The sequence below is a fragment of the Penicillium cataractarum genome (assembly GCF_028827025.1).
Source record: "Penicillium cataractarum strain IBT 29864 chromosome Unknown utg000001l, whole genome shotgun sequence".
Classification (NCBI taxonomy): Eukaryota; Fungi; Ascomycota; class Eurotiomycetes; order Eurotiales; family Aspergillaceae; genus Penicillium; species Penicillium cataractarum.
The window spans coordinates 979,186-1,002,480 of NW_026622737.1; the positions used below are offsets into that span (position 1 = coordinate 979,186).

The window sequence follows — 23,295 nt, forward strand, 5'->3', positions numbered from 1 at the left end:
GAGGTAAATATTTACCTCGAGCCTGCAATTCAGTCAATTGATAAACATTCAACCGTCCCACGACTCCCTTTATCCCTAAGGGCTGTATCCGCAGATACCAGAGATGAAATCCTGGCAATGATACTCAAGAATTGTGAGCGAGATAACGCAGTGAGAGTTGCCTCAGCATTTCCATCTGCAGCATTGATCAGTGAACTGTTACTCGGGTTTCTCGAGTTGCATGCTTTGGAAGAAGATAACTGGATCCATATTTCCACCTTTAACGCGAATCAAGCTCCCCCGGAGTTGTTGATGGCTTGCGTTGCGTCAAGTGCCATGGAGTCCACGAATAGTGCTCTTCGAAGGTTTGGCCAAGCTCTACATAGTGTTCTTCATCCATATCTTTTTCAAGTAGTAAGGCTCTCTACGCATTACAATCTTGATACCTGTTCCTTTGAAAGCTAATTAGTGGCCATAACATTAGTTTGAAAAGAACATCATACGCACACGACAATTACAATATATCCAAGCACTGGCACTATTTATCCATACTGGGTTGTGGAGTGGAGATAAACGCAAGATGGAGATATCAGAAGCGATCGTAGGATGCTTGATCCAAGTAAGCAGATGCCATAATTTTACTGCCTAATGGATTTAGACTGATTATATATAAGATGCTGCGATGTGGCGGTCATTATCGTTACTCTAACTACAGTGATATTGCTCCTTCTTCTGAGGACACCGGAGGGATTCTTGAAGCGAAATGGCAAGACTGGGTCAGAGAAGAGTCGTTCAAGAGGTATGTCCCAGACTTAACCGAATCATGCGTCCTTCAAGACTTATCTCCTTTGTGGTAGGATAGTATGGCACATGCAGGTGCATTGCTCAAAGGAGTCCTTGGTCACTGGAAAAAGACCCCCGGTTGCATGTGCTGAGCTTTTACTTCCATTTCCAAGCCACCAGGCGCTCTGGATAGCGAAGACGGCGTCAGAGTGGCAGGTGATCTATCTCGGTCTTAGTGTTCAAAGCCTACCTCGGACGATCACACTACGCGACACTCTTTCCAGGCCTATGACGCTTCTGTCTTTGCCTGATACGTATGATTCTGACTTGGCTCAACTGATTGTTCTTCATTGTATCTTTCCCATGATCCGGGACTACCAACAAATGCGAGTTCTTTGTGGGCCTGAGGATGAAGATATGATGCGAGTCAATATTCTGGCCAATGAAAGTGAGCAGCAACGACTTTTACGGCTTTTGCAAAGCATGAGAATGCTCAATGAGAACCAAGACTCTGAGAAGCTTGCGCACCGTTCCTTATTAATCGAAATCATGTCTATGCATCTTTTTGCTCCTTTTGAGCAGATTGAAATCGCGGCCGGCCGTGAAGGCCATGACGAGGCTAAAACTGCATATCTAAGCGCTCAAAGCTGGAGCCACCGCTGTCAAGCTAGACAAGCTGTCTGGAACGCTGGCCAGGCAGTCCGCTACTTACGTGAGATCTTGTCAGCGCAATTTACCGCATTCCATGCCGTTCTGGCATACCAGGCCAGCTTATGTTTATGGATGTATGGGACAATTACCGCCCAATGTCCACCTGACGACGGTCCATCATCTGCCTCCGCACGATGCTTCCTGGACACGGACGAGATAGTAAAATCACAGCAATGGGTTAATCTGAATCGAGGCATCCCCGCGATCTACAAGGTTGTCTCGGATCAAGCGACAAGCCAAGGAACTCAAATTCCGCTATCCTCCACCCGGGAGGTTATGATGTGTCTACGAGAATTGCTTCAATACAAAGTCTCCGAGCACGGAACCAATGCGTTGACTTCAGCGGTGTGCGATCTTATGTCTGCTCTCAGTACTGTCCGTCCTGGAATAGTGTTTTGATCGGACAAGCAACCAGGGCTTTCACATTCGTGCACTTAACGTGCTCGCCGACCTAGCCACCCATAAGACCATACAAAATGCGATAGTGTATAACTTTATAGCTCCAAAGCCCAAGGCTAAGAATATAGGCTTCAGATATTCGAATGTTCATTATAGTGTACTAGATGTTTTTATTAGGCCGGAGAAATGTTTTGTCTCAAATAGAGCAGGTCGACCGGAACTACGTTAACTAGAAGCGGCTGTGTGTATGTTGAGCAACACCGGACTCAAGGTAACCGGACTTCAACACCCCCTCTTCAATTTCATAATTCATAATTCAAACCCCTACGCCGGAACCCTGCGGCAAGCCGTTACAGTACCTATATGACAGCGTTTCCCCACAACCCGAGACGAATTCGTGGGGAAAGCTATGGCCGTTTGAGGTTAGAGTAGCCCTATCCAAATCTTAGATGATCTAGAAATCTCTGGATTTAGGAAGAATACTTCTAAATTGGATTCCATTGCTTGCTTACGCGGGTTCAATAGAATCGTTCCGAAGTGGAGGTGATCCGCATAGGTGGTCTATAAAACCTCCTTCGTAGCGCCAATTTCACGGTACAGGTATGCAAAGCTCTGATAATCACGAGATTGGAAAGATGATACACCTTATTTCCCTGTTATCTCTTGCCATAATGGCTTTTGGAAGCTTTGTGGTATATGACCCAAGCGACGATATTCCCTCTTCAGAGTGGGCTGCAGACAACGCGTATGTCTTCGACTGGCATACCCAGGGCGTAACATATCAACAGTTTGCAATCAATGGTTCTCATTTCTACAGTGGTCAAAAAGGACAGATCAGCCATGAGGTTCTGGAAAACCACTCGAATGACACCAGCGTCCTTGTGGCGACGGAAGGATCAACCGTGAATGTCGAGCATTCGACCATTATCAAAACTGGTTACTCCTCCAGCTTAACCCAGGCTAGCTTCTTCGGTGAGCCATTAGAGACTTGAAGTTTTCCAACCATTTGCAAATTAACTTATTTAATTGCAGGCGCCAACGCAGCTGTGAATAACGCCAACGGCTCAACCCTCTACCTATCCAATGTCAACGTTACTACGCACAACGGCGCTGCTAATCTGTATACCCATGGGGAAAAGAGCGTTATTTACGCTGAAGATATCTGGGCGTATAGCTCTGGCCCTGTCTCCCACGGGTTCTATGCTTCGGGTAATGGTACCATCCATGCAAAGAATGTTCATCACTATTCGGGTGGTGCGCGGTGTTCTTCTTTCAGCGGGGATGTTCCTAATGGGTACATCCATGCCGAGAATGTGATTGCTCATACTGATGGGATCGGGTCAGCAATTTGCTTCTTACAAGGCGTCTGCAATATGACAAAAGTGGTCGGATATGCCCGAAACGCCCCAATTATGTTTAGTGACGGTGCGATGGGGCCTGTTACAGGAATCTGGAAAGACTCAGACTTAACAGCTGGGCTACTCGCCGGGATAATGATGCTATCTGATTCAAAAATCAATGATGGATCCGTCACTGTCCTTGATAATACCAAGCTCACGGTACTGGGGGCGACGATGCCTGCTCTGTGGGCCGGAAATATTATTGCAGACGCGTACATCAAGTCCTCCTCCATCAACAACACTGCGTCGGGAATCTTGGCTGTAGCCAATTATTCTTTTGTCACGCAAGACTTCGACTACTACGCGGGATACGATGACAATAATGATTTGTCCCCTGGTCAACTTACTATACACGTTGAGAATTCCGACCTTTCTGGCTCCCTGGTAGCCTACAACAAGTCATCGATTAATTTCAATTTGGCTGAATACTCGAATTGGACCGGTGAAGCTAAAGTTGGCTTCGGGAAAGCCTATCTGGCTGTTCATCTGGATAAAACTTCGACCTGGACTTTGACGGGGAATAGTGCCATTCAGAACTTTTCCGATGCCGATACATCCCTTAAAAATATTGCCAGCAATGGGTTCAGTATCACGTATGACAAAAAGTCTCAGGCTAACTCGGGGTTGAAGGGGAAGACATATAAACTTCCTGGCGGTGGATTCCTTCGGCCGGAATAAACCTTTGCACGGCAGTCATGGAGAGTTAGCTGAATATGCACTGAATGTGTAATAGCAATTCAAAGCAAGATTGGAATGTCCTTTGGGACTGGTGTCTACTTGGCTCTTTTATCTCGTTTCAAAACTGCCCTGTCGGGAGATTATTATTCTTCTAGTAAATCAATCCTTCTTGGGGTCATTAGATGGTCTTCAGATTGGGAGCACCTTGCAAAAGGATACCCAGTGAGCCGCGGCATAGAAGGTACTTATAGGTCATGAGCAATTATACGCGATCAAAAAAGAAGTTCATGGTAAACTATTAAGACATCCATCAGGCAATATTTTCTCTCAGATTCAACTCAACGGTTTCATCTCCCGAGTTCTAGTAACCATTGAATCCCGTTAACTGTATCCTCGGTTCTCCGTTGGGCATGCTGCGTTAACTGCGGATAGAACTCCCAGAAGTGATGAGGTAAACCAGGGTAAAAGTCAAGGCGAGTAGCAATCGAGTTCTCTTCGCGCAATACTCGTTCATATATCAAGCTATCATCACGTAAAGCATCCAGACCGCAGACTTGGAAATATGTTGATGGTATATCGTGATGCCTTTCAGGGTGGTTGAAAGGAACCATCAGTGGGGAGTGTATATTCGGTTTATAGGCAGCTATTAAATATACATAGATAGTAAGCAGTCAATTCGTCTGACTTGAGTGGAAAGAAGTGAACAGGTGGTCAACTACGGAAATTAAGGCTGGCTAAATAACAAGAAAGGGGCCATTATAGAGGGACTAGAAATATACTTACACAAAAATAGCTGAACCAGGTCCGATGAAGGAATAGATATCTCCTTATTCTGTTCGACGCTCAAATGCTCTTGGCGGTATTCTTCTGGGACGACAGGAGCTGGGAGTAAAGGTGCCACGCTGAGGAATTGCCCTGTCACGTTAACAGGAAAATCCTGGTCGCGGTTGAGGTAGACGACAGCGCTGGCAATGTTCCCACCGGAGGACGTGCCACCCACAATTAAACCTGCAGATGGTGAGGCAGACGAGTGAATTGTGTGGGCATTAGCTGCTACCTACAGTGGAAGCTCGGAATGTCAGTACCTCTTGCCTAGCTGAAGAGTGAGACTACATCTCAACCGCTTGGCGGATAAGTAGAGCAGCCATGAGCATCAAAATTGGAACATAAGGTGGCACCAAAGGAAGCTTCCTACCCATTGAAGAGGATCAAGTCCATCATGGACCGCTGTTGGGAAAGGATGTTCTGGAGCCAGGCGATATTCAGGACTGACAACAACGACACTGTTCCTCAGGGCTATCGCGCGGTTTGACTGAAAATCGTCATAACGACTACCAATACAGAACCCACCACCGTGGAAAAAGATAAGCAGTGGTAGGCTGACTTTGGTATCGACCTTTTCCGCGGGGTAATACACACGGGTAGGGATCGTACTACCGTCGCGAATAGGGATCTCAATGTCATGTTCTGAAACATCAGGATGGGGGCCATGAGCTTTATGAGCGGATAGTTTGGCTGCATTTGTGATTGTGCGCAGGCCTATCACATCTATATTAGGTGGCAGAGCTGGTTCACCTCCCTGGGTTGCAATCAACTGTATATCATTGAGGAATTAGCAATTTAAATCTGAAGCAGCATTTGTGACAATTTGATTGACTGGGCAGTGTGAGTGGAGGGACATGCCTTTTCAAAGTCAGGATCTAGCAAAGTGCCAGCCTGAAGATCATCTCTGCTCAGGATCATTCTCTAGATCAATCTTCAACGGAGCTGGTAAATATCGCAAGCCAAATGCAGATGGACAAAGGTCTAGTCAATTGCAAGGCACCCAATTATAGATGGTACTTTCGCATCCAGAGGCAACTTCGACGTCGAATAATTAATAGTGTTCTAGATTATTTGAGAACCGCTATTGCGCTACTTTTGGTCTTTATCCTAGTATCGGAGCCCTAGCTAACGGGCTGTTGACGTAGATGACAAATCCATTCGAGGTCCCCCCGCAGACGGGTACCTCCAGCGATACCAGCGATACCGGCTTGCCGTAGGTTGTACCGGCTTGCCGGAAGTCACTCGGGTTCATGTTCGTCATCATTTGCTTCAAGGATCTTGTATACATTGTTACAGGAAATTCTGTAATCTGCCTTTATTTTTCTTGGCTCTGGTTTTCATTCGAATCTACTAAATCATGTTAGATTGATATAGGTGTGGCCGATGGCGGTGGAAAAAATCATAATTCAACTTCTCCAACTTCTTCAAATGTCCAGGTCAGAGAAATGGTGCAGCAGAAGTCCGCAAAATGACATATGCGGACAGCCTGGTCAATGCCCATTCTTGGTTCCGTATGAATTACGGAGTACTGAGATAGTGTCAGATCACCTCCTATTCCGAGATCCATGCGGGCTTCCGACGAGAATCCCAGCCGCATGCCCCTTCTCCCCTCGGGACCCGTTCCCAGAATTTACTGTTGCAGCAATTATATTATGTCTCTCCCCTTCTGCAGGGATGTGCAGTCAGTCAGAATCATTCGGCCGCTTGACAATCTAAAGTGGAAAGATGGTGGTGAGGCATTCATTGACATCCATGCGAATGGTAAAGGTATTAACATTCAGCGTTGGCAGAACGTTGAGAATCGCGTTGCTGTAGTTGGCGCTGGCCCTGTTGGCCTATTTACAGCCCTTGTTCTTGCGAAAAGCGGAATAAATGTCATGGTCATCGAGGCAGCCGAGGGCATCAACCAGTCTCCTCGTGCGGTAGCGTGAGTTACGCACCCTGTCCACCTTCAAAAACCAGGTGATAACTTTTTCGAAGTTACTTCCCTCCAGTCCTCGAGGAATTTGCTAGGGCAGGTATTATCGACGATGTGATCGCTGCGGGAGAAAAGAATGCAGACGGCTGTGATTGGAGAACGGCAGATGGTGTTAAGATCTCTGGCATTGATCCGCCTCCAAATGATGCCACTTTTGCCGTGTGCCTTTCTCAGCCAGAACTGGGCGAGATCCTGAGGAAGAGGCTTCTTGAGACTGGAAACGCTAAGATTCTTTTCAATCACGAATTTCAGCGGTTAGAACAACGTGAGGAATATGTTCTGTTTTGGACCAAGCAGGGCAGCGACATCACCGAACATACTTGTCGATACTTGATTGGAGCAGATGGCGGACGTAGCTCTGTGAGACAAAGTCTTGGCATCCATCTCGAAGGCTATACATTCGAGCAGCTACAATTCGTTGCTATCAATTTCCAATATAACTTACGCGACTCAGGGTGGAAGGCGGCAAACTTCATCGTGGATCCTGTCGACTGGGGAATCGTTGTCAAACGTGGCAAAGGGACAAGCTGGCGATTTGCCACGGGCATCCAGACGGATTCCCAAGCAAAAAATACACTGGACGAAGCCACTATCGCTGTGGTCAAGAAACGTTTATGTCGCATTCTTCCGGGAGATACTAGTGAGATCCAGTACGAAGCCATGGCCCCATATGTTGTGCACCAACGATGTGCGAGTCGCTTCCGCGATGGAAATGTTCTTTTAGCAGGTGACGCTGCTCACGTATGTTTCCAGTCCATGGGACCCGTTCTCATGAAATTTCCGCTGACGAACCCGCATAGCTCAACAACCCTGTTGGAGGCCTTGGCCTAACAACCGGCTTCCTCGATGCAGCTCATTTGGCCAAAGCTTTGAAAGAAGTCCTTTTACAAGGAGATCACCCCGATGTTTTGACAACTTATTCCGATGTTCGGCGCCGAATCTTTCTCGAGCGGACTAGCCCTTTAAGCACTTCTAATCTACGCAGGCTGTTCTCACAAGATCCTGAAGATATTAAAGAAAGGAAAGAAGCGTTTGCTAGACTGAGAGATCCGAAGGACTTTGTCGGGAAAACACAGATTGGACTCCCAGACTTTTGTCTTAGTAGTACATCCGACAAATTCTTTGATACCTATGGAGAGGTAACATGGTTCATATCGGTCACGCGTATTCCGGAGTGGACACAAGAAATGTTCGTGCACGAATACAAGGTTGTCCACGCCGATATGACTCGCAAGGGCGCTGAGAAGTCTCCCGTTATTCGTCGATATGTGCAACTCGAAAATTTGCGAAAGTCGGTCTCAGGAACGGAGACTCCTCATTGGGATTACGTGACTTGCCTTACATGGCCGAGTCTATTTATTATTAATGTTGGATTGCAAACCCCAGATTATCGTGAGACTGCTGGCAAGCATATATTCTGCCGACTGGATCAGGAAGGGTGTCTCATGACTCAGATGGACAAATACCGGAAGACTCATAAACCAGCTAAACCAGCTGAAGTTGGTCCTGTTCAGTGTCTAATTTATCAAATCAGGCAGAACTCCAAGGACGAGTTTTCTTCAGAGTGGTTTCTGGAGCGGGCTGCTAAACTGAAAAGTCTTTCAGCGTCCGATAGTCGGCCACGAGAATATACTTTGTGGCGAGATGTGACCCCTAAAACTGCTAACTACTTCCACGAGTCGCAGTTCTCTGGTGGATCTTGGCTTCAGTACAAGGCGCTTGAAAAATTCATTTTTGAGAAAGAAGATGACGCTGTTTCGTTCTTAAAGGAGCACAACCATGACATCTTCGGGGGTGAATCAGGAAGAACACAAACTGTCATTGGGCTACCAGATGTTATCCTTTAGCTTGAAACTATCTTTGAATTTGCGAATATTTTTCTTCATGGTTACCTTACGGCCAGTGCTTATGCTGTCATATAAATTTAATCGAAGTACGGTGAGGTTCGCCAATAGCTCAATTTTCTTTAGTCCCGGAGGTATCTTGACCTCAAAAAATAGAATAGAAATTTGGATATTAAAGATTCTACAAACCGAAGATGAGTATTGTGGGACGTGACTGCTGCATACGGTTCATTGCTGGAATAACTTCCGACTGGAATGCAGGCACATCCCCAGCTCGAGTTCCCGCCGATGCTATCTCATTGTCGAGCACTGCCCTTAACCTTATTATTGAGCTTTATAACGTGTTGCATAACGTGGGTTAAACAGTGGGCAGGGAACCTAGTAGTATGAGAGCAAAGAAGTAAAAGTATTTATCCCAAGGAAAAATTTCTAGACATTCAAATCAACAGAAGGTTTTATGCTTCGCGCCGAGCCATATACGTCTTCAAGGCCAAGAGAGTTTAACTATAACGGTAGAACAAGCATAAGCTAAGATTAAAGGGCCTCCTTTGTCACTCCCCTACCTCGCGATCTACATCCCAGTGAAGTAGCTTTTTAATGAATCCCCATTGCCACGTCGCATGCCGAAGCTGGTATCCACAGTAGTAGAACGGGAAAACGCAGATAAACACAGCGGCAGATAGACCCGCCAGGGTACCGAAAACATGAATGTATCCAGACTCATCAATCCACTGATCAACATAAAAGCTGAGCAAGAATCCGAATAGAGCTATGACACACAATTTAACTACCAATCTTGTAACATCGAGAGGGTGCCCCTGGGAAGACGAACCTTTGAACACAGACTGAGTGACGATGACCTCGCCGGCAATTGGACGATATGAGTCCACAATATATACGATGGCAATATTAGTTGCCTGGACGGTCGTGAAGTTGACTGAAGTGTAGTAAGTTAGCATTGGCTAATAACAAAATATAAAATAAATCAAAAAGCCGCGTACCTAAGCCAATTCCAAAAACCGCACATATCCAGTGGAGCTTCTTCCCACAACCAACTCCGTACAATATACATGCCAATGGGGAGATAATGAGGCTTACTGCAAGTGCAGGTAGCCGCATTTCGGGAGTTCTCATCCCTTTATTTCGCAGCGTCAATTTGTCGGCTATGTAATCAGTCAAATGGCCGCCCACAAAGATCGCAAGCAAAGAGCCAATGATGGTGGATATGTATGTCAAGCCAGATTGCCAGGTCTCAAATCCGTATATTGTGGAAAATGCCGTTGAGAAGTTGGCAGAGATGACAACAATCATACCGATGGTGACAGCTGATTAGCGTGGCCCAGAGCACCGTTGGGAGAGTGATAGCAATGACTGGCCGCATAGCCAGCACAAAAAATGACTCATGTGTGTACGTTGTAGAAAATATACGTAGGTTCTGTGTGAAGCTTCGCTTCGGCGGTACCACCACGTCTACCTCTTCGGTATGGCCCGCGCGGAGCTTTGCATTTTTTTCAACTCCTTCGACTTGATCGACCACCGGCTCCCGGATATAACTTGTTTCAGGGAATGTAAATATGACCAAAATAGTGACGACACCAAGAAGCGCGGTGGAAAGCCAGTAAATTGCGCGCCAGCTATTGTGCATGGTGATTAGGCCTGATATGACCACTCCAGCACCGACACCACAGGACAGGGCACATGTATAGATCCTAAATTCTAAGTCAAACGCATTCAACCAGACTTGAAAAATTGGAATGTCAAACAATCGGCCACTTACACCATCATAGTTCCCCGCTGATGGAGAAAGAATATATCGGCCAAGGTGAGAGGTGCTATAATCTCCGGAGCCCCGCAAGCGGTACCCAGAATGATTCTGGCAGCCAGCTCACTCTCGAAACTCTTTGCCACACCACACCAAACAGAGCATACAGTGAGGAGGAGGAATGAGGCAATATATACCGGCCTCTTGCCGTATTTTGTAGCCAACGGAACCCAGAAAAGGTTCCCGACTCCAATCATCAGCGAAGTAGCTGTCTGAAAGTATGAGGCCTTCCCGGAGATATCTTTTGAAAGGTTTGGACCAGCTCCAAAAAAAGAGATAGCAATAGATGCAAGTGCCACCGATGGTCCCACGGCCACGAAATTCACGAGGAACATGCCAACGGACACAAGACCTAGAAGATAGTACTTTTGCGCGGTCGACCTAGGTAGGGTTAAACCGATTCCTTATTGAATTCTAATCCATAGCTTAGGTAACTTACCAGTTCAAAGGGTCATTCGGGTCTCTAGAAGGTGTTGGAACAAGAATAACCTCGTTGGTCTCCTCGTGACGGAGCTGGACCGACCCGAGGGTCTGCGTTGAAGGCTTACTCATGACAGCTAGACACAGGTGGAGAGATGGTCGAAAGTTTCTCTTGCTACTTCAGTTATGCTCTCTATAATATTTCCTAGGATTGCCTTATCTATTAAATGATAGACCTAATGCGATGTTCAAGTCGCTCAGCCGGGATGCCTACAGGCTACAATGACGACCCGCAGACTTGACATAGGCCGAGCCTACTCCACTTCCCGATAACGGAATAGATATCCTCGCTTGCCATTTGATATAGGTTCGTCAGATTTGAGAAACCTTGTTACCCTGCATAAGGGTGGGAATTTTTACCGAGCTTGGAGATTTAGCTCAATGCCTGCAAAATGATTAGTGGACGGTTGACGGTGGGCCTGGTTACTATTGGAGAAAAGGCTACTTCATGGTTCTTTCGTTTTCCCGGAACTTGGTAAAACCTCACGACCTAGACGCTGGATCTTATCCACATAGATCGTTCTGGAGGTCTCCACTCGACATAATGATAGCTGTTGGATCCTCCACTTTTGGAGTCTATGGAAAATTCCATTTGTGGCAAGGGTAAAAGATTCTGCTCCGTAAGCCCGCTATAAACCCCACATCCAAAAAGTACAGAGTAGATAAAATGAAACACCCCAGTGCGGTCATTATTGGAAATATTAGTTCCTTTCGTGTGTCGTGTGCTGTTTTCGGATACTGGTTGTTATTCCACCGGCAATCCGCTCGGTGGCTGCAAGGAGTTCCGGCATTCCGATAGTTTATATTATAGGTCTAAGCTGTAACCTAATTTCCCCACAGAATAGTTATAGTAAATTGGGAAATTACAGGTGGGCGGCCAATAGGAAAGCTTTTATTAGATTACGTGCCCGGAAGACCTTCTTTGTGCCGCGTTGGCTACAGGAGCAACGGCATGGTTAAGCATGCGGGAAAGCTTGTGGAGCCGAGAAACTATCATCTCGCCAGGAATTCATTATTCATGATGCCGATCTCAATATGGGGATCGTGGGCTATGGAACAGGTTCTTCTACGCAGTATTTCGCCTATAACTAGAACTCCGGTTTACTGTACATTGAGGTCCTCATAACAAAGTCAGAAAAGGTCAAATTTTCTCATATTACGCAAGATGAAAGTCTTTCTACTTCTTCTACAGCTTGCGCCGCTTATTTCTGGGTCAATTGTTATCAATGAACCAAGCGATATTATTCCTGAGCAACAATGGAGCTCCGACAATGCAATTAAAGCCGATTATGATATTCCGGTTATATACTACCAGACAATCGCCAACATCGCTCCATACATTGTGGCGCACCAACGGAAGACATTTCAAAATGCGGTTTTGAAAGACAATAGCAACGACACTAGTGTCTTGATTGCTGCCAACGGTTCTGTGGTCCATGTGATAGACACTGAAGTCATTAAGTTTGGATACTCCAGCGATCTCATCCAGGCGAGCTTCTTCGGAACGAACGCAGCAGTTCTTGCTGCCAATCACAGTCAACTCTACCTATCCGATGTGAACATCACCACTCACAACGGTGCTGCCAATATTTACGCCTATGGCACTGATACCGTTGTCGACGCAGAAAATATCTGGTTGTATAGCTCGGGTCCCACAGCTCATGGGCTATATGCGAGCGGAAACGGTACAATCAATGCTCGAAATGTCCAAGTTTTCAGCGGAGGAAACCGTTGCTCTGCCTTCTCTGGGGATAACCCGGCAGGGTACATATACATTCGTGACTCTGTTGCTCGCACCGCGGGAATAGGATCTGCAGTTGGGTTTGTCTTGGGAGAGATGAACTTGACAAATGTGGTTGGTTCTGCGGAGAGATCGCCAGCGTTCTTCACTATTGGTGGGGCTGTTGGCTCTTGTACAAACTGTGAACTCACTGCTGGACTTCTTGCTGGCTTGGTCATTTTCGGTTTAGACAAGAGCTCTGGCGTCAATTACTTCAGCCTGGATCACACCAAACTAACTATCACTGATGAGACTGCTCCTGCCCTTTGGTTTGGCGGTGTTGTTGGGGAGGTATACGTCCGACATACCGAGCTTGTGACGAGTTCCGGTATATTGGCAGTAGCAAATTACTCAACCATCACTCAGGAATTCAACTTCTACGCGGGTTACTATGACGACCCGAGCGCGGTCAACACTGCAGATGGCCGAGTCTTTGTGGAGGACAGTACTCTGACAGGTGATCTCGTTGCCTTTAACGGCAGTACCCTGGGGTTGCACCTTACCGACAACTCGTTTTGGACGGGCAAGGGCTACATTGGGTATGGAAGTGCAGACTTGGGTGTGGTCTTAGATGCATCCAGTGTTTGGAACTTGACAGGCGATACGGCGCTGCTGAACCTGACCAATGCCGTCACTACATTCTCCAATATTCGGAGCAATGGATTTTCCATCACTTACAATGCTAGTGCACCGGCTAACCGACCCTTGCGAAGCCGTACATTCAAGCTTGAGGGAGGAGGCACTGTCTCACCCATGTCGAGAAAGTGAAACCATCACAGGGACAACAGTTGCAGACGATCGAGCTAGACGACTGATGTTATGGAGGGACCTGTACATATTGATATCGTGGAGTTATTAACCCACAATATGTTAGGAGCCTGCATCGCATATATATCTTCGATCAGCCCTATATTATTGCCCAAAGGCGCTCCTCTATTTAATGAAGTTCACCCTCGTAAATTTTGGCTCCTGTTCAACTAGGCCATACTCATTACCGGGATGTACCAGCGCAGAGTTTGGAAGTGGAGCAGATAGAGCCTCAAAAACCTTTATTTCACGTGGAATAGATTTTGCAATGTTGACATTGACGACATATCGGTGTAGATGAGAAGAATGGAATAACTCAGAAATGCTTATTCGAAATAAAGAGCAACCTTGAAAGCTCGAAAAATTCAAGGGGCCATTTAAAGCCTGGCATTTACCACACAAACTACTCCGTAAACATACTAAACCGTTCAGCTGCCAAGACTCCTCTGTACAGTCCCCGAGTGGCCCCCACGGGGCAACAAATCTCACCTGCAGTCTTCCTCCCCGAAAATCGGACCAGCGAATCAACTAATCCAGAGTAGCGTTCATGAGTCGTGCATGTTTGCTTGTCGGAGCACAGTACCCCCATAGAAGAGCAGGCTATATCTGCAGCCATGCAGCCAGGTCCCCGACTTCGCCGTTCCCCTGCCTTTTGCTATTTTGGGGTCCAAAGAGGCTAATAAGAGGTGCACTGGTTGGTTGTCGATATGCAGTATAAGCAGGATTCTATAGGGAGCCAGCGCCACGTGTGTTCCCCTTTCTAAGAGATGCATGATACACAGCCTCTACCATCCTATATTAGCCTTTTTATGGGCAGCTTATTTTAGGACCTGTGGAGAGCCGCATAAGCACCCAACCTGGAATAAGATAGGTATATAAACTCTACAGTTTGGCTAATCTCGACGTTTGTGTTTGAATATTATCAAATTCTCTCTTTCACGGTATCTGTCGCTTCAGTCTCTCGACTTTTGCAGCTCTAAGTGGCATCCGGGTAGCAATGGTGCACTCGAGCTCCCGGTATTATTACGATACACTCGAACTAGAGACAGCAGGGGATGGTAAGTGTAATTCACTCATCTATGCTCCACCGAATTATGAAACGAATCAAAAACATAAACTAATCATAGTCAAGATGAACACCGAAATGATTGCAACCAAATCGAGTGGCCCTTGATGGACGACGACGATTTCTACAAATGGTCAAGACGAGCCCTAGTCATCGTCGCATATATCGTCCTCGTGATCGCTGCCATAAACATCGCCGCCATCGTCGGTCTTCTCATTTACCTCTTGGTAAACCCAAACACCTCCACCGACTCAGAGTTCGCCTTGTACAAGAATACCCGCTTCAAAGAGTGTGCAGCCGTGGTTCCGGACGCATCCAACTGCAGTGCCATCCTGGCCGCCTGGGCAAAGGACGACAATTACGGAAATAGGCCTTACTACGCAAGTCTGGGACGCTATTATATCATGGGTACGAAGGTTACAGCCGAAAACAAAGTTTCGTATGACTGGTGTCAGACCGTTAGTTGTTTTAACGACTACAAGGTTATTCCGTCGTCGGCGAATGACTCTGCTTTGGGCCGTACTGCCTTGAAGAGCTGGTGGGTTGTCATTATGAACGCGTGGGGAACCGTTTGGAATTTGAGAAAGGCGTCGCCCTGGTTCCGTCCGAATCCTGGAAGCGCGGATTGTCGCGGGTTTCGAGACCTTGGAATTATCGACTGGGTGCTCCTTATATATTCTCTCGCTGGACCTATTATTGGTTGGTGGGTGTCTTTCGCCGATTCGGTCATCAATCCTATTCCATGGCCGACACTCAATGTGATTGCCTGGTTGACTACTTGGAGATACTCGAGTACTCTTCTATATCATCCATACTCGTGCATCTTAGCACGAGTTCCAAAGGTCGCCCGTGTCCTACCATGGATATTCGGCATATTGGCAGCTTTGCAATGTGCCGCCTCATTGTACAGCGCAGAGACAGGCGAAGCTATGAGCGGAGGCACGAAAAAGCTCTATGACAGCTATACGTGCTTAGCAGCACAGGTTTCAGCTGCGCCAGGAACATCGACCTGTTCTGCAGAAGAAATCTGCTCGAAATCATGGCTGTTCAGTGCACCGTATTTCATCATGCCCGGAGATGTGGGCAAAGGATTACCATTTGGGCTCCTTGTATCAGCTCTAGTCGTCGCTATTGTGGTGCCGGTCTTCTTTGCTTCGTTCAAAATCTTTAGCAGCACCGAGAGATCTTTTAAACGGTACTATAAAATGTGGTCGCCGCTGATCTGGCTGTCATTTTTGGCGATAGTCACTGCGTTTATAGCCGGCGTGGAGTATCCGATAGAGCTTGGGAAGGCTTGGAATCAGAGGAAGGCTGATGCACTCGTTGCATATGATGTGGAGTGCCATGTTGCTCACGTTGCATTGAGTCCTTGGAGATTCTATATGGACGTGGATAAATACTCACGAGCATTGCGAGTCGTCAAATTATGGTTTAGTGTTTAGGGAAAGGGGTTCTATACGACTCATAGAGGTCGTGATTCTTCATTTCTTACGCTATTTTGAACTTCCCTTTCGTCTTCTTCTCAGTCTTCTTTTTACTCCTCGTTTTTGTTATCTCTCTGATTCTCTTTTTTGGTCTCCTCTTTGGTCCTTTTTGGGGGTTTCTTGGTTTTCCGCCCTCGGATTTAATAACTATATCCCCAGCGAAAAAAGTACAGCATCCGGCTATAGAGCAGGGTAGCAGTAGAGCGCTCTGCTCAATAGCCTCGCGCTTTGAATACATCTCATACATATGAACCGTCAGTGTCACCATAACGAGAACAAATGCATCGTTGGAAGTTCGTTTTCTAGTTCACTATTTATATAAGGCAAAAGAAGTCATGTAACTAGTAGATAGCACTTGATTTGATAATACAATGCAATTTTACGCCCTGATTTAGTCCATACAATGAACCACATAAGAGGAGAGCACTCATCGATCTATCTATCTACTTAATAACACAATGGACGGACTCCAACAGAATAGATCCAATATCATACAGAAAAACACACACATTGCTTCCATCCTAAAATCTCGAATTTTAGTAGGAAAGAAGGAATCTACTCCTTGAAAGTAGCCTCGTATCTGCAGAAAGAAAGACAATATTAGCATCGAAACTCAAAAAACAGGTACCAGCTGGACTCAAGGCTAAAACCTCGGGGTGAAAGGAGAAGGGAAATAATCAAGTAACTCACCTCTTGCCACGGAAACCCCACACTCCCCAGTTTCCGCACGACACATCATGCGGATCCATATCATTCAGATCCCAGCGCAGACTGCGGAAGACATTCTCACCAGGCTCGAGCAGGATATCGAACTCACCGGCACACTTCTCGTGCACCCAGTTAATATCACGCTCCATATCCCACTGCGTGTAACCCGTGCACAAAATCGGCACCTTAGTCTCCAACAGTTGGGGGAGGGTTTTGGCCCACTCGTGTGACGAGGCCGGGTGGCCCAGACCAGGGTGGAACAGCATGAAGCAGTCAAGATAAGGGTCGAAAGGCTGGAAGTACTGCGCCTCGTACATGGTGTGGAAGTAGTCGACGTAAGTGGTGATCTTCATCTGGCCGCCGAGACGGTCCTCAACGATGCCGCCGAAGGGGTTAGAGGGTGTGCGCTCGGGGAGAGGGAACTCTGCATCGCGGTTGGCCATGGCTTCGGGGCCGATGAAGACTAGGTGCAGCAGGGCGCGGGGGAACATGTAGGAGAGCTGGAGCCAGACATCGCGTGGCAGGGATGACTCGGCGCGGGCACCGAGGATGAAGATGCGGACTGGAGGAGCCTTGAGGCGCAGACCCTTGACGTCGATGTCTTCGCCGGTCTTGGGCGGGTGGAGGGAGTAGCGGAGAGCTAAAAGAATAGATCAATGGCTGTCAGCAGGTTGTACCTTTTCAAATAACGTCATTTCAAGTGGACGTCATGGCATACCGCTCAAACTCTTCAATCCCTCAGCCGTCAAACGGTTCTTTCCCCGAACACTGTACGGGCTCAGCTCATGCAGAACGCTCGCAATAGTCTGCGGATACGTGAGCATGCGGGTAACCTGACGCATCGAGCGATCCGAATTGATAGCCTCAAATTCCCGGGTATACATATAGGTATCCCAATTGGTCATGTTAATCACAAAGTTATCATCCTGCACACCAGGGTACGAGAACTCGGGGAAGAACCGGCCAGAGTTCAAGTCATGGTCATCCTCATTGATCTGGCGAATCGTGTCACAGACTTCAAGATGGGCCTCGAAATCGTCCATCCAGTGACCCTCAGAGCAGTAGATCGGGACGCCGCAGTCGGGGCACTCGAAATGCGAGTGAGCTGGCGGCTGGCTGGTCTCGTCGGCGACGGCGGTTTTGCGAGCTTCCGGATCGTGCGGGGAGGATGGGGCACGGGTCTGTTGGTGACTTGGGTGTGGGCAGAAGGCATTCTGCTTGATGAAGGCGGCGCGCTGGCGAATAGTGGACGAGGGCGAGTTCGAGAAGGAGTGGAAGAGGTTGTTTGGTTTCAGGAGGGCATGCGAGTCGATGGAGGTAGAAGCTGCGCGCTGGGAGAAGGGCTTGGAGGCCGATGCGGATGGCTTTGCAGGCTGGGCAGATTTGGTAGACACGCCATTACTCTGTTCTGCAGCTTTGAGGCTCAGAGAGCGGTTGTTGCTGCGCTCGGAGCCGAAGCTGCGAGCCCACGACGGGGAGACGGTGCATCGCCGGCGGGAATGAGCCAGGCTCTGCAGACGAGCTGGAGAACCGGCGGCGCGGACGCCTTGCCGGAGCACCTGAAGGCATTGAGCACAGGTGTATCCTCCTGCCATTGTTGATTTTGGTGGTGAAGGTGGAAACCAGCGGGCTGGTCTGGCCGTTTTTCCAGCGGAGGTGTCTGGCACGTGACTGACATGTGGAGAGTTGCATGATCCATCGGACGACGGTGTATCGTCGAGATCTATAGCTGAAATTGACTATATCTTGGGAAATCAAACCGAATCTTTAGTACAGGAACACTTATAGCTTAAATCTAAATTGATATTGAGAGCACAGTGCTATCGACAAGAACTCGCGTTGCGTCGTGTATGTATTCATGAACGCTGCCAAAGAATAAGAGTCTTGTACAGAGCGAAGTCGAACTTCACAAAGAGAACCCCCAAAAAAGAAAATTACAACAAGATACACGGAGAAGGTATAAGTCACAGCGCAGGAAATTTCCAGGGGAGAATGCAGTGGCCAAAATCCACGACTCGATTAGAAAATATCCTCCGACCGACTCCAATCATGAGCCTCTCTGCTAGCCCAGTAATTGCCATTATGAGCCCAGAACTCCTCCCCAGTCGTGGGACATCTATCACGGATGAACCACTGGGGCTTATAAATTTCACCACTGGCCTCACGTTCCTTCCTCTTTGCACGCTGCTTCTCCTCGACGCGGTGCTTCTCGGTGGCAGCAAGGTCATACTCGCCATCTTCCATTGCACGCTGGTCAGGACGGAGTCGGGTATCAGTAGGAGGGAGGTGCTCCCTCAATCCCGTGGGCAAGGCATTCAGAGTAATGACGAAGGGTGTCAGGTTGAAAGGTATACCCGTTGGACGGGCGTGCGCCTGCCAGACCAACAGGGTCTTGGCCGACTCGGGATCTTGGCCGGAGACGGGGGCTTCGAAGCCGGGGGTGTGGCGAGCGTAGATCTTATCGTTCCAGCGACCACCAATAGTCCATTGGGGAGAGCCGTTGCGATCAACGACCTTACCAGAGACCTGGTAGGCGGAGGAGGCCTTCCAACCACGAGGCTTGAAGTCCAGGTAGCAGACTTCACCAGTGGTCCAGTTCTTGATCTCCATCAGACCGTAGTTATCAACGGTAGGGTTTCCAGTAATAATGCCAATCACAGAAGAGGTGACCTTCTTCCAGGTGTACAGCTCCTCGCCGCCGGTAATAGGACGCAACTTGAGGAACCAAGTGCCGAGGAGGTTGATGTCGAAGGACTTTCCGTAGAACTTGGACTTGAGAGAAGACTCGCCCTATGACGTTGTTAGTCTGGTTTCAAAAGGAGATTTACCTTGCAAGTAGAAACATACCCAGTAATCCCACTTGGGCGACTCAGCCCACGCAGCACCAATTGGCGGGTGGTGGCTAACCTGTTCTACGAAGAACCGGTAGCCCTTGTCGGGCCGTACATACTCAAAAGTCTCACCAAGAAGCGGGTTGAACGGCTTCGCCACACGCCCGATAGTCGAAGCATACTCACTAGCAGCGTAGGAGGCAACATAAACCAGACGTTCCATAGAGTCGGCCCTGTCCGCAGCGATATCAAGCAGGTCGGTATACTCCAGATCCTCCGCAACACGCTGCAGCAAGGAAGTAGGCTCGTTGAAGGACACCGGCAAGGTCATCTTGGTCATATCCTTTCCAATCATGGATTTCAAAATACCCTGAAGAGAGTGGTTAGTGGTCGCTCAAAAATACGCAAGACAGGATATCCGGTAATACATACCCAGAGAGAAATCTTAGGCCTGTCATCGTTGTCCATCTTCAGACGCTCACGCACGGGCTCTTCATAACCCTTGAAAGAACCCTTAACGACAGCGAGCTTGTTCGCGCGAGCCTGAGCGCTCTCGTCCTGAGGCTCCTCGGCTTCCTTGCTCTCTTGGAATTCCTCGATCTCAATCTCACCCGCATCGATAGCATCAAAGAACTCGTCTCCGTCCGATTCAGAGTCATACAGACTACTAATCCGCGACAGAACCGACGGCTTCCGGACGAGAGTAGGTTCGATGGGGGCCTGGCCAGTCTGCTCATCTCCCTCGGTACCTTCCAACTCCCGAATCTGAGGCTGGCTGGACTCCAAAGTTGCAGAACCGTCCATCGGCATGCGAGACGGCGGGCCACTCATCGAGCGGCTACTAGCTGTCGCGTTCTCCAAAGCCTCCTTCAGAGCCTTCTTGGTCCGTTTGCGCTTCTCCTCAGACTCACCCATCTTGGACTGCAATTCCTCATGCTCCTGAGCGACGCGGGCCATGCTTTCTTCCCACATTTGACGGAGATACTCCTCACGGTTCAATCGATACTGCCAGTAGGAATCGCGATCCCGTGAGATCTTCAGGAGATTCTGCACTAGACCCTTGAGGCTGCTGACGGCAGCCTCATAAGCACCTAGTGCCTGCTCGACTGCCGGGTCTGAAATCGACACTTCAGGGTTCTTAGCCCGTTCAGCTTGTAGAGAGGCGGCAACGTTGGCCAGGAGATCCAACTGGAGCTTGGCAGACTGCGCAGTGATGTTGAGGGCATCCTTGTCCTCATTTGGCGCATCCTCGTGGCTGGAAGCATAGTCTCCATAATCATCTTCTTCGGCTTCCCCATCGGGGCCGCTTGGAACATGGCTGGTCACACGGTTCACCTCATTCGGAGATGTACTCTGGTCAACTGAACCGTAGACAGAGCCGTCTTCATCCGCAGGGGTAGTATCAAGAGTAGTGCGCGAAGTATGAGTGCTAAGCCGCGTCATGCTACCGCCAGGAATGCCTAGAGACGGAGGAGCCGAGCCCTTTGTGCTAGGCTTGTGGCTCAGGCCAGATTCAGAGGGAGTCCCCGTGGAACGTCCCTCGGTCTGATCGATCTTTGCCTGACGAAGGGCTTCCGCGTTCTGCGAGCGCTGCCTCTCCTCTTCCTTGGCTTCATCCTTGGCCCATTGGATGGCATTGTTCAATGACCAGAACCAGCGCTTCGCCTCAACAACATGGTTCGCCTTGAGGTGATACTTGACAGAGGACTTGCCGTGAATCTCAAAGCGAGTCTTATCCTGAGCATCCATGCTTAACCGAGCAATCTTCATATTAATAGCTCCACGGCAAGCAGAGCCGATATCATCTGTCGGGAAGAAGATCAGCCACTGCTCGGATGGAACATTGCAGACAAGTAATATCCCAAGACCATCAACTTACCTTGATGCTTATAATAGCTCAGCACACCATCCTCCAGAACAAACCACCGCAACTTATAACCACTCGTATAATTGGTCCACTTCTTAAGATAACCCTTCATCTCGCGGGCATCCTTTCCAGCCAGGGGTGCCTCGCCAATCGAGACACGACCGGACAATCCTTGGGCATTGCTATTCCCCAGGATAGCCTTCTCCTGAATACCGCGCTGGGCAATCGCTGCCGCAGGTGACTTCTTCAGCATAGCCCGCGTCTTGTCATCCTTGGTAACATCTTGCGGGAGCTTCCCCCTTTTATCGCGACGGAACGGATCCGCCCCGTGCGTCAACAGAAGCTCAATAAGCTGGACGTTCTTGTTACGAGCTCCTTCGTGAAGCAAGGTACCGCCAGTCTGCGCAGTAGTCGGGTCCGTGACTAGGTCCAGGCTGTTAACATCGATGATGCCCTCGACGCGGGGCTCCTCGAGCAACTTCTCCAGGTTATCGTAATCGCCCTTGGCAACCAGGGCTTGGATCTCCTGCGTCTTGCTGTCGATGAAAAGCGAGCGAGCAAGCTGGAGTTGCTGGAAGATCTCCGGCGTACGGGCAACATCCAGAGCCGTCTGGCCGCGGTAGTTGACGATCGCATCATTGACAGATGGCCGACTCAGCAAGTCCTTGACGAGAGCGACACGGCCAAGCTGTGCGGCCAGATGCAGCGGAGTATTTCCCTCACGGTCCCGCGCATTGATATCCAAGTCCTCGCTCGAGGACAGTACGAACTCGACGACCTGGGGCTCGGCACACTGCAGGGCCAGGTGGAGGATGGTAGTTCCGTACAAGTTGTGTGCCACTTGAGGATCGCTCGACTCCTTAAGAGCCTTGGAGATGGCAGTAGTATCACCACTCCGCAGGATCTCAAACAAACGGAAGGTCCGCACTGACTGATCAAGAGACAAGCTGCCACTCTCGGTCAGCGTGACGGAGGGCACTTGTTCCATGGTGTTGGCGTTGACGTCGCCGTCGGTACTTTGGTAGCTCGTGTTGGAGGGGTGTGCTCGAGGAGGGGTTCAGGAGGAGAGACGGTCTTCTTTCGGCTCAGGCGGCTGCGGCTGGTGCTGCGGTGGTGGGTTAACGGCGAGCCATTCGACGAGGCCGTGCCGACTGAAGCGTTGTCGGTACTATCGTCTGTTTCTTTGTCTTCGCCCTTGGACTTGTCGCGATGCAGGAGGGCAAGCGCCAGGGCACTGCGGGAGCGCTTGTGCCTACGAAACGGGGCCATAGTCAGTAAGCTGCTTCACATGTGATAGGCTCGCGATGTGGTTCGCTGGCCGCTGGTCGCTCATCAAATTAGACTAGAGCTTGAATTTGGGGAGTTCCTCTGCAGCCCTAGTCTTCAAATAGCCATTGTATCACTCGGATTTCCATGCAGGAAGTCAGAGAAGCTGTCATGGCCGACCGCGGGGACACAGCGAACCATGGGTCCCTGCGTGGAAAGTCCGGAGATGTTGCGGTTGCGGTGTTTATTGTGTTGTTAAGGGGGAGAAGATCCGGGGATCATATGTATAGCTGGACTCACCCTTCAGGTCTGTCGGACATGGTTGAGGAGGTTCTTGGGCACAGATTGCAGTGAACCCTGAAGCTAGGAAGAAAATCGACCGTAGCCCTTGGCTTGTTTTAAGGAGGGGGAGAAAGCGAAAGCCAAAGCAACGCAGATCGCTCCGCCTTGGCACGGCGGCGCAGCGCTCTATACTAAAACATAGTCCTTACTTACTCCGTACTCCGACCTCCTACTGGCTGGCCTCTTGTCTTTTCCTTTCTATTGCGTAGTTCTTGCAGATTTGCATGGTCGATCTTGATGATCGG

The 23,295-nt window shown here is 48.8% G+C and overlaps 10 protein-coding genes across 10 annotated transcripts; 6 read left to right on the top strand and 4 right to left on the bottom strand.

Moving 5' to 3' along the window:
• Positions 1 to 463: 463 nt before the first annotated feature.
• Positions 464 to 914, top strand: N7496_000349 (uncharacterized protein; the record flags this gene model as incomplete). Its single annotated transcript, XM_056693280.1, has 3 exons — positions 464 to 598; positions 654 to 778; positions 842 to 914. Coding segments are annotated over 3 exons (333 nt in total), but the record flags the coding sequence as incomplete, so codon positions are not given.
• Positions 915 to 1,125: 211 nt separating this feature from the next.
• On the top strand, positions 1,126 to 2,105 carry N7496_000350 (uncharacterized protein; the record flags this gene model as incomplete). Its single annotated transcript, XM_056693281.1, has 2 exons — positions 1,126 to 1,818; positions 2,082 to 2,105. The coding sequence occupies 2 exons, from the start codon at positions 1,126 to 1,128 to the stop codon at positions 2,103 to 2,105; spliced, it is 717 nt and encodes a 238-aa protein (XP_056560010.1).
• A 438-nt stretch (positions 2,106 to 2,543) lies between these two features.
• On the top strand, positions 2,544 to 3,950 carry N7496_000351 (uncharacterized protein; the record flags this gene model as incomplete). Its single annotated transcript, XM_056693282.1, has 2 exons — positions 2,544 to 2,844; positions 2,905 to 3,950. The coding sequence occupies 2 exons, from the start codon at positions 2,544 to 2,546 to the stop codon at positions 3,948 to 3,950; spliced, it is 1,347 nt and encodes a 448-aa protein (XP_056560011.1).
• Positions 3,951 to 4,297: 347 nt separating this feature from the next.
• N7496_000352 (alpha/beta hydrolase) lies at positions 4,298 to 6,039 on the bottom strand (the record flags this gene model as incomplete). The annotated part of the gene is made up of 4 exons (XM_056693283.1): positions 4,298 to 4,593; positions 4,734 to 5,007; positions 5,146 to 5,544; positions 5,959 to 6,039. 4 exons carry the CDS (start codon positions 6,037 to 6,039, stop codon positions 4,298 to 4,300), a joined length of 1,050 nt encoding a protein of 349 aa, XP_056560012.1.
• A 454-nt stretch (positions 6,040 to 6,493) lies between these two features.
• N7496_000353 (FAD-dependent oxidoreductase) lies at positions 6,494 to 8,600 on the top strand (the record flags this gene model as incomplete). Its single annotated transcript, XM_056693284.1, has 3 exons — positions 6,494 to 6,702; positions 6,756 to 7,494; positions 7,554 to 8,600. Coding segments are annotated over 3 exons (1,995 nt in total), but the record flags the coding sequence as incomplete, so codon positions are not given.
• Positions 8,601 to 9,148: 548 nt separating this feature from the next.
• N7496_000354 (uncharacterized protein) lies at positions 9,149 to 10,971 on the bottom strand (the record flags this gene model as incomplete). The annotated part of the gene is made up of 6 exons (XM_056693285.1): positions 9,149 to 9,366; positions 9,430 to 9,534; positions 9,696 to 9,733; positions 9,911 to 10,306; positions 10,375 to 10,800; positions 10,859 to 10,971. 6 exons carry the CDS (start codon positions 10,969 to 10,971, stop codon positions 9,149 to 9,151), a joined length of 1,296 nt encoding a protein of 431 aa, XP_056560014.1.
• A 1,093-nt stretch (positions 10,972 to 12,064) lies between these two features.
• Positions 12,065 to 13,447, top strand: N7496_000355 (uncharacterized protein; the record flags this gene model as incomplete). Its single annotated transcript, XM_056693286.1, has 1 exon — positions 12,065 to 13,447. The coding sequence occupies one exon, from the start codon at positions 12,065 to 12,067 to the stop codon at positions 13,445 to 13,447; it is 1,383 nt and encodes a 460-aa protein (XP_056560015.1).
• A 1,036-nt stretch (positions 13,448 to 14,483) lies between these two features.
• On the top strand, positions 14,484 to 15,994 carry N7496_000356 (uncharacterized protein; the record flags this gene model as incomplete). The annotated part of the gene is made up of 2 exons (XM_056693287.1): positions 14,484 to 14,544; positions 14,619 to 15,994. The coding sequence occupies 2 exons, from the start codon at positions 14,484 to 14,486 to the stop codon at positions 15,992 to 15,994; spliced, it is 1,437 nt and encodes a 478-aa protein (XP_056560016.1).
• Positions 15,995 to 16,591: 597 nt separating this feature from the next.
• Positions 16,592 to 18,339, bottom strand: N7496_000357 (putative mRNA processing protein (Mss51); the record flags this gene model as incomplete). Its single annotated transcript, XM_056693288.1, has 3 exons — positions 16,592 to 16,616; positions 16,727 to 17,384; positions 17,463 to 18,339. 3 exons carry the CDS (start codon positions 18,337 to 18,339, stop codon positions 16,592 to 16,594), a joined length of 1,560 nt encoding a protein of 519 aa, XP_056560017.1.
• Positions 18,340 to 18,763: 424 nt separating this feature from the next.
• Positions 18,764 to 23,028, bottom strand: N7496_000358 (OSBP family protein; the record flags this gene model as incomplete). The annotated part of the gene is made up of 6 exons (XM_056693289.1): positions 18,764 to 19,534; positions 19,592 to 19,945; positions 20,008 to 21,380; positions 21,455 to 22,389; positions 22,446 to 22,694; positions 23,009 to 23,028. 6 exons carry the CDS (start codon positions 23,026 to 23,028, stop codon positions 18,764 to 18,766), a joined length of 3,702 nt encoding a protein of 1,233 aa, XP_056560018.1.
• Positions 23,029 to 23,295: the final 267 nt, after the last annotated feature.